Genomic DNA, 8,116 nt, shown 5'->3' on the forward strand with positions numbered 1-8,116 from the left:
CATTCTCCTCATTCCTCTCAAGGGGAAGTCTCCAGTCTACCCCACAAAGTGGATCCTGGACCATCTCCCAGAATTTATTTTTTTTAATATTCAAAGACTTGGCTTTGTGCTCCGAATACATCCACGTTGTCTACAAGCAGAATGACAAGTATTTTACAGAAATAAATTAGGTGTCAGCCTTGGCTCATTGGAGAACATTGTTGGAAGAGTAAAAAAATATTTAATTGCACAAACTGATTAAGGTGCACGACTGGTTTTATCCAAATGCAATACTTGCCAAACAGTCACAATCAGCCGGTTAGCTCATCATGTGGAATCAATAATTAATGCTCTATGAAATTCATTTTATCGAAAAGCTGGGAAGCAAAGACACAGATAGTATTAAGATGTTAATATTCATTTCTGGTATTACATCAGCTACAGACAAGATAACACATTGCAGCCAAAAGCTGCACTTCAAAGCCCCATTAATGTTTCATATCATTTCAAAACAATATTTGCTGGAGAAATCACAGAATGATGTGTCGGTTGAGACTTCAGAGTGATGGGATCTGTTGTGCCTCTGCGTTTATGAATATCAACTCTTCCATTAAGCATACTTGGAAAAGTGTCAAATATTAGTTGAAAATTAACCAAAACCTTACTTGCACTTCATTGTTATCCCCCAAAGACCACAGGCTTTGCACACAGTAAACAGTGTTCACTGAGCTAATAACAAATGTGCTGGAGTAAGTCAACAGGTCAGGCAGCATCTGTGGAGGGAATGGATCGGTGACATTTCAGCCTGTGGGCCTTCAGTGTATTTTGAAGAAGTTCTCCTCTTCTCTCCAATGTGATTCTTTCTCTCCTTTACCGCTCCCTCTCTGTTGAGTCTGAAGAAAGATCCCGGACAGAAATGTCACATATTCATTCTCTCCACAGATGCTGCCTAACCCATTACTCCAACACTTTTGCTCAAGACTCCAGCATCTGTAGTTTCTTGTGTCTGCAAACAGTGTTACGCAACTGAGACTTTACGAGCTTTTGCATCAGGTTTTAAGGGATTTAGAATACAAATGATTTGGGATCTGCCTGGACAGGCCAAGCAAAGCACCATTTTTCAACTCGTTTGAAGGCTCCTTGGAGCTAGGCGGAACCCAAACTTGGTAGTAGGCATGAGAATATTTAATCAAGCATCAGATCCAAGACAGAAAGGTGGTGCAGGAATGAAGTGATCAGATTAAGTGATAGACAATGTTTGAACAGAAGGAAGGATTTTTTGTTGGCTTTTTAGTGACAAAGGTTGTTTAGCAGCAATTGAGAGTTTTCTATATATTTTAAAATAATCGTTTGCACTTGAAGGGACAAACCCAAGCATTTGCCTCTCATTTACCGTGCAAGCACCATAATTTTGCCTTCACGTGAGAGACGTGTATCTGGATAGCTTTGCGTGAAAGCTACTTCCGGGTTTCCTCATAACGCCCGAGTGCAGACATACAATGTTGCTTCCAATTCACTGTTCTACTTGAGTCCCAAGAGCATTCGTTTGACCTTATCATTGAAGAATGTCAAACGATGCCATTTCTCCAAAGAGAACCACTTCACTCTCAAATGCATTGTCGATGTCTTGTCAAGTAACCCAGGGAAGCTAATGCTGTGCATCATTCCCCAACTATCAAGTCAAACTTTCTGGGTTGCAGTTAAACAGTTTAAAAGGCTTTAAAGATTCATTGAGAAGTAAAAGACTAGAGGGTGTAGCTTCAAGGTGAAAGGGGCAAATTTCAAAGGAGATGCTTAACTACAGAGTGGAACGCTCGAGTGGTGGTGGTGGAGGCAGATACAAAAGGAACATTTACGAGGCTTTTGGATAAGCACGTGGATATGCAAGGAATAGATGGATATGGATCATGTGCAGGCAGAGGAGATTAATTTGTCATGGCATCATGTTGAGCAGAGACCGTGGACCAAAGCGCCTGTTCCCGTGCTGTACATTAAAAAGTTCTGTTTTATCCAAGTATTGATTATAATTCTATTTTTCAAAATTATGATATATCAATGCCCTCAGTTTCCTTGTATTACCATTGAAGCTATGTAAGAAAATAACTGCAGATGCTGGTACAAATCAAAGGTATTTATTCACAAAATGCTGGAGTAACTCAGCAGGTCAGGCAGCATCTCAGGAGAGAAGGAATGGGTGACATTTCGGGTTGAGACCCTTCTTCAGACCCGAAAAGTCACCCATTCCTTCTCTCCCGAGATGCTGCCTGACCTGCTGAGTTATTGAAGCTATGTTCTACTTGGCCATGACCAATGACCCAGGATTTCACATACAATACACCTTGAACACTATGTATAACTTTATGCTTTTGAAACAGAAACATAGGTGGGTAATAAGCCCAAATGGCTTATTCATCTAGAAAACCGCAACAAGTTCAACTACACAAAAATAAAAAACACATCAAAAAAGAGAAGTTTCAAGCAAACGGCAGATATTTTAATGATGATTAGTAAATTCACATCTCACACACAACACGCGGCTAAAACCACCATGGTATTCGATTTGCTCCAAACACATAGCATTGGACATGTCCCCCCACAGATGTTGCCTGACCCATTATGTTCTTCCAAAACTTTGTGTTTTGCTTTGGATTCCAGCATCTGTAGAACCCAGTGTCACTGGACTTGGTTCTAACTTTAACACATAGCCTCTTGCTGCCTTGAAGGAATTATTCTAGTGAACAATTCATAGCATTTGCCCATCACGAAAGCCTTGCGAATATAGCAGGGTCTCTCCCAGTGAACCCCAGGGCTAATCACCGTCTCCTCAATCACCCACACACGTACATTCAGCAATAGACTGCTCGTTTAGGGACAAGGCAGTAACTTCAGACGACGTATCATTCTGCACCTTTTGTCTACATTTTCACACCCAACTATCATGATCAGAAAATAAAACACTTTAAATCGTATAACATCGTAATAAGGAATACTCCAATGCAGAAAATCTTTCAAAGAGCTCGAATATTAAGAAAATGCATACTTTGAAAATGCAAAATGGTAGAAAATGCAAAATGGGAGAAAATGTACCTCTCTCTCTAGACTGTACCCCTTTACTCCAGTCTGAAGGATTCCTACCCCCAAAAATGTCTTCTGCCCATTTCCCTCCTCAGACGCGGCCAGGTTCCCTGGAGTGGGTTGCCTTTTCACTCAAGATCTCAGCATTTGCAGTCTCTTGTGCCTCCTTTGAATTTTTTTTAAAATTAAACCAGGAAAACCATTTTGAGTGAATTGCAGTAGACTGGTCATACTCTTTGACAACGAAATACCCTTGGAAAAATAATTGACACTTCACGTTGTAGTTTCGTTTGTTTTTTTTAAACATAAAAAAACAGAGGTTCGTAAGCAAATAAAACACTAACATTTAAAAGAGCAATTAGATTTGACAAATCGTGATTTTGAAATATACGAGAAAATAATTGGTTAGATATGCACGACTGTGATTATACACTGAAGAACTTTATTATTCTCGTTTAAAATTACGTTACGTTAAATTAAAAGACTTTAAACATTTAAATGTAATTGCATACACGTGATAACCAAATCTGAGATAACTCCAATTTTTTTAAAAACTTGTGTCAAACTATGTTATGGAATTTCTAAAGTTATTGACATTAAATGCCGCAAGTTCGATTACAGCATCAAATCATTGGGGTTTTATTTAAAAAATCTCCTGGCAACCACACAGTACGAAAACATAATATCAGCAGTGTGGCTAAAGTATGCATTTGCTGTCGAGTTAAAGCACACTGGTTGTGGCACGCATACCTTAATGTAAAGCTCAGCCACAGACATGTTATGGGTGCAAAGAAACTCCGCTGCATCCAACCCAAGCACCTCGTGGACACGCAACCTCGCCCCAAGAATGGTTTTAATTGTGTTTTCCAACCCTCTACACCTGCTCGCACTCTCTGAGATGGGACACTTTAACTGCTAGCCCCTCCTTCCTCGCGTCCCCACCCTGACCAGTAAACCCTAGTTTGACGTTTGAGAACCCCTAACTAATACCGCTGGGCTTTTCAAACGTTTAAAAGGTTACAAAGGAAAGGCGGGGGAGGGAAGAGAACCAGAGTATTTGGGATCAACTTCACCGGTTGAGTTGAGCGTCAGGAGTGGGAGTTGAGTGAAATGACCAGCAGAAAACTCAACCAAAATTGGGGTCAGTGGATAGCAATGGATGACGGTGATGGTTCCTCAGAATAAGCACTTTTCGACTTTACTTTCGACTTTAGAGATAGTCGCTGAAACAGGCCCTTTGGCCCATCGAGTCCACGCCGACCAGTGATCACCCTGTACACTTAACACCATCCTACACACTGGGAGCAATTTTACTGGAGCCAATTTACCTACAAACCAGTAGGTCTTTGGAATGTGGGTGGAAACCGGAGCACCCGGAAAAAACCCACGAGGTCACGGGGAGAACGTAAAAATGTGGAAACACAGAAAATAGGTGCAGGAGTAGGCCCTTCGACCCTACGGACAGCACCCATAGTCAGGATCGAACCCGAGTCTTTGGCGCTGTAAGGCAACAACTCTACTGCTGCGCTACTGTGCCACCCTATACATACATAGAACATGACCAGCCATGATCATATTGAATGGCGGTGCAGGCTCGAAGGACCGAATGGCCTACTCCTGCACCTATTTTCTATGTTTTCTATGTTTCTATGAAACAGTACAGCACAAGAACAGGCCCTTCGGCCCACAATGTTTGCATTGAACATGATGCCGGGACCAATTCGTATCTGCCTATCCATATCCCTCCATTTCCTCCATATCTATGTGCCTACCCAAAAGTCTCTTAAATGGCACTATTGTACCTGTCTCCCCCACCAGCTGTGGCAGCACGTTCCAGGAACGCACCACCCTCGGTGTAAAGGAACTTGCACCTGCACATCTCCATTACACATCTTTAACTACTCATCAGCTCCCGGGTTTGCAGACTGTATTGTTTACGATTCAGAGGTGTTCATAATAGCTCATGTAATGAAGCAGGGTATTTATTCTTCACGGGTAAAACACAATGTGCTGGATCAACTCAGCCGCTCAGGCTGCATCTGTACCCGTAAACCGCTAAGTTCCTCCAGCACTTTGTAGGGAATAGTTCACAACTCATAGGAGCAGAATTAACCATTCAGCCCATCGAGTCTGCTCTGCCATTCAATCATGGCTGATCTATATTACCCTTTCAACCCCATTTTCCTGCCGTCTCCCTGTAACTTTTGACGCTCTTACTAATCGAGAACCTATCAATGTTCGCTTTAAAAATACCCAATGACTTAGCCTCCACAGCCATCTGTGGCAATGAATTCCACAGATTCACCACCCTCTGGCTAAAATTGGTCCTCATCTCCATTCTAAAGGTCTGTCCTTTTATTTGGAATGGAGCGATATGGATGATGTGCAGGAAGATGAGATTAATTTATCTTGGCGTCATGTTTAACACATACAATCTGGGCCGTAGGACCTGTTTCCATGCTGTGGTATTAAATGTTCTACGTTCCTGTATGTTTAACGACGTAAGAGTATCAAAAATTAGTTTACGGCCAATAAAATACTTCTGCTGCATTGTAAAGTAAGATAAAGATAGTTGTGTGGTCACAGCAGGAGTATAAATGGCTCAGATTACAAACTCAGGACATATTGTAGAATATATTTCTTGTTATTTATGAATACATTCATCTATATTTAAGGATGTTGCGTTTACTACAGAGGCTCTGAATTTCAATTGAACAGGGTCTCTCTAGATTTGAGACACAAAGATAAATGGGTAATATTTGATTTGCACAATATCTCCTGATCTTGCCCTAATATCCGTATCTGCTGACAAGACCAGACATGGGCACAACCATTCAGGAAGGTGAACGGACGTTTTGGTCAAGGGATATTTTTGACTTTGGGTAGAAAATTAATTGGAATCCATCAAACCATCAGAGAGGTGAATGGGATTGGGTTCAGGGAGGTGGACAACTGTAGAAGGAGAATTTCAGCGTGGAAACAATCTACACCCTTGCAATAACTTGCAAAAGCCAAACAGGAAAGCAATCTTGGGCTCATCACTGAAGGCCAATCCTTGCAACTCTGACCCAATGTCGCCGCCATGACAACGGGCCTTTCTGGCCAAGTTAAGAACTCTTGACGTTTTTTTAAATTTCAGACTTGAAGGGTACAAGATGGCACCTAAAACGTGCTCTACCATCTTACTATGATTGTGTCTAAGGCATAGTAGGTTCGTCACTGAACTGTACGGAGAAAAAAAAATCACTGTACCTAGCTACAGGTGACAATAAAGCACCATTGAACCATTGAGGGGGATTTAGTCAACAGGCAGCCGAGGATTATTATATTTAGACACAAAATGCTGGAGTAACTCGGCGGGACAGGCAGCATCTCTGGAGAGAAGGATCTCGACCCGAAACATCACCCATTCCTTCTCTCCAGAGATCCCGCTGAGTGACTCCAGCACTTTGTGCCTACCTTCGATTTAAACCAGCATCTGCAGTTCTTTCCTGCACATGATTATATTTAGGATGGATAACAAAAAGGTTGCCCGAAGAGTTTTAAATAAAAATGCAGTTACGAGTAGAGATAATGCAGGGAATACACTCTCCAGGTTATATCCAGCAAGCTTGCACAAACCAAATGTAATGATCGAATATTCTTGTATATTGTTGAATAATAAATACATATCAGCTATATCAATCTAGAGCATTTGCTTGCTTTTTTTTATAACAGGACCTTGAGATTTTTTATTTTAGTTTAGTTTAGTTTATTATTATTATTATTACATCGTACATCAAGATACTGTATAGTGAAAAGCTTGCTCAGTGTGCTTAGTTTAGATTAGTTTAGTTTAGAGATATAGCATGGAAATAGGCCCTTCGGCCCACAGAGTCCATGCCAACAAACGTCACCCACACACTAGTTCTATGTTTTCCCAGTTTCACGTCCCACACGCGAGGGGCAATTTACAGAAGCCAATTGACCTACAAACCTGCACGTCTTTGGAATGTGGGAGGAAACTGAAGCACCTGGGGGAATCCCAGGTGGTTACAAGGAGAACGTACAAACTCCGTACAGACATAGTCAGGATCGATCCTGGGTCTCTGGCGCTGAAAGGCAGCAACTCTACCTTTGCACCACTGTGCATCCACTGTGATAGCACTCTGTGCTACCCAGTCAAATCACACCACACATGTGAGGTTATCCACTTTGGCGGCAAGAACAGGAAAGCAGAGTATTACCTAAATGGTGGCCAATTAGGAAAAGGGGAGATGCAACGTGACCTGGGTGTCATGGTGCACCAGTCATTGAAAGCAAGCGTGCAGGTGCAGCAGGCAGTGAAGAAAGCGAATGGTATGTTAGCATTCATAGCAAGAGGATTTGAGTATAGGAGCAGGGAGGTTCTGCTGCAGTTGTACAGGGCCTTGGTGAGACCGCACCTGGAGTATTGTGTACAGTTTTGGTCTCCTAATCTGAGGAAAGACATTCTAGCCTTAGAGGGAGTACAGAGAAGGTTCACCAGATTGATCCCTGGGATGGCAGGACTTTCATATGAAGAAAGACTGGATAGACTAGGCTTATACTCGCTGGGATTTAGAAGACTGAGGGGGGATCTTATTGAAACATATAAAATTCTTAAGGGGTTGGAGAGGCTAGATGCGGGAAGATTGTTCCCGATGTTGGGGGAGTCCAGAACCAGGGGTCACAGCTTAAGGATAAGGGGGAAGTCTTTTAGGACCGAGATGAGAAAACATTTCTTCACACAGAGAGTGGTGAGTCTGTGGAATTCTCTGCCACAGAAGGTAGTTGAGGCCAGTTCATTGGCTATATTTAAGAGGGAGTTAGATGTGGCCCTTGAGGCTAAAGGGCTCAGGGGGTATGGAGAGAAGGCAGGTACAGGTTACTGAGTTGGATGATCAGCGATGATCATATTGAATGGCAGTGCAGGCTCGAAGGGCCGAATGGCCTATTCCTGCACCTATTTTCTATGTTTCTATGTTTCTATGAGTGCAATCATACACAAGTAAAAGGGTGAAAACTTTGTAAGTAGGCCCTCGTCTGGAACAGCACGCAGAGT

The 8,116-nt window shown here is 42.2% G+C and overlaps 1 protein-coding gene across 1 annotated transcript in view; it reads right to left on the minus strand.

The window, feature by feature from the left end:
- Window positions 1-3,831, minus strand: part of LOC144607205 (unconventional myosin-Va-like) — a 94,982-nt gene extending 91,151 nt beyond the window's left edge. The window contains exon 1 of the mRNA XM_078423886.1: window positions 3,805-3,831. Within this exon, the coding sequence (XP_078280012.1) occupies window positions 3,805-3,831 (27 nt within the window). The remainder of the gene's footprint in view (window positions 1-3,804) is intronic.
- Window positions 3,832-8,116: the final 4,285 nt, after the last annotated feature.

Source organism: Rhinoraja longicauda, chromosome 28 (assembly GCF_053455715.1).
Source record: "Rhinoraja longicauda isolate Sanriku21f chromosome 28, sRhiLon1.1, whole genome shotgun sequence".
Classification (NCBI taxonomy): Eukaryota; Metazoa; Chordata; class Chondrichthyes; order Rajiformes; family Arhynchobatidae; genus Rhinoraja; species Rhinoraja longicauda.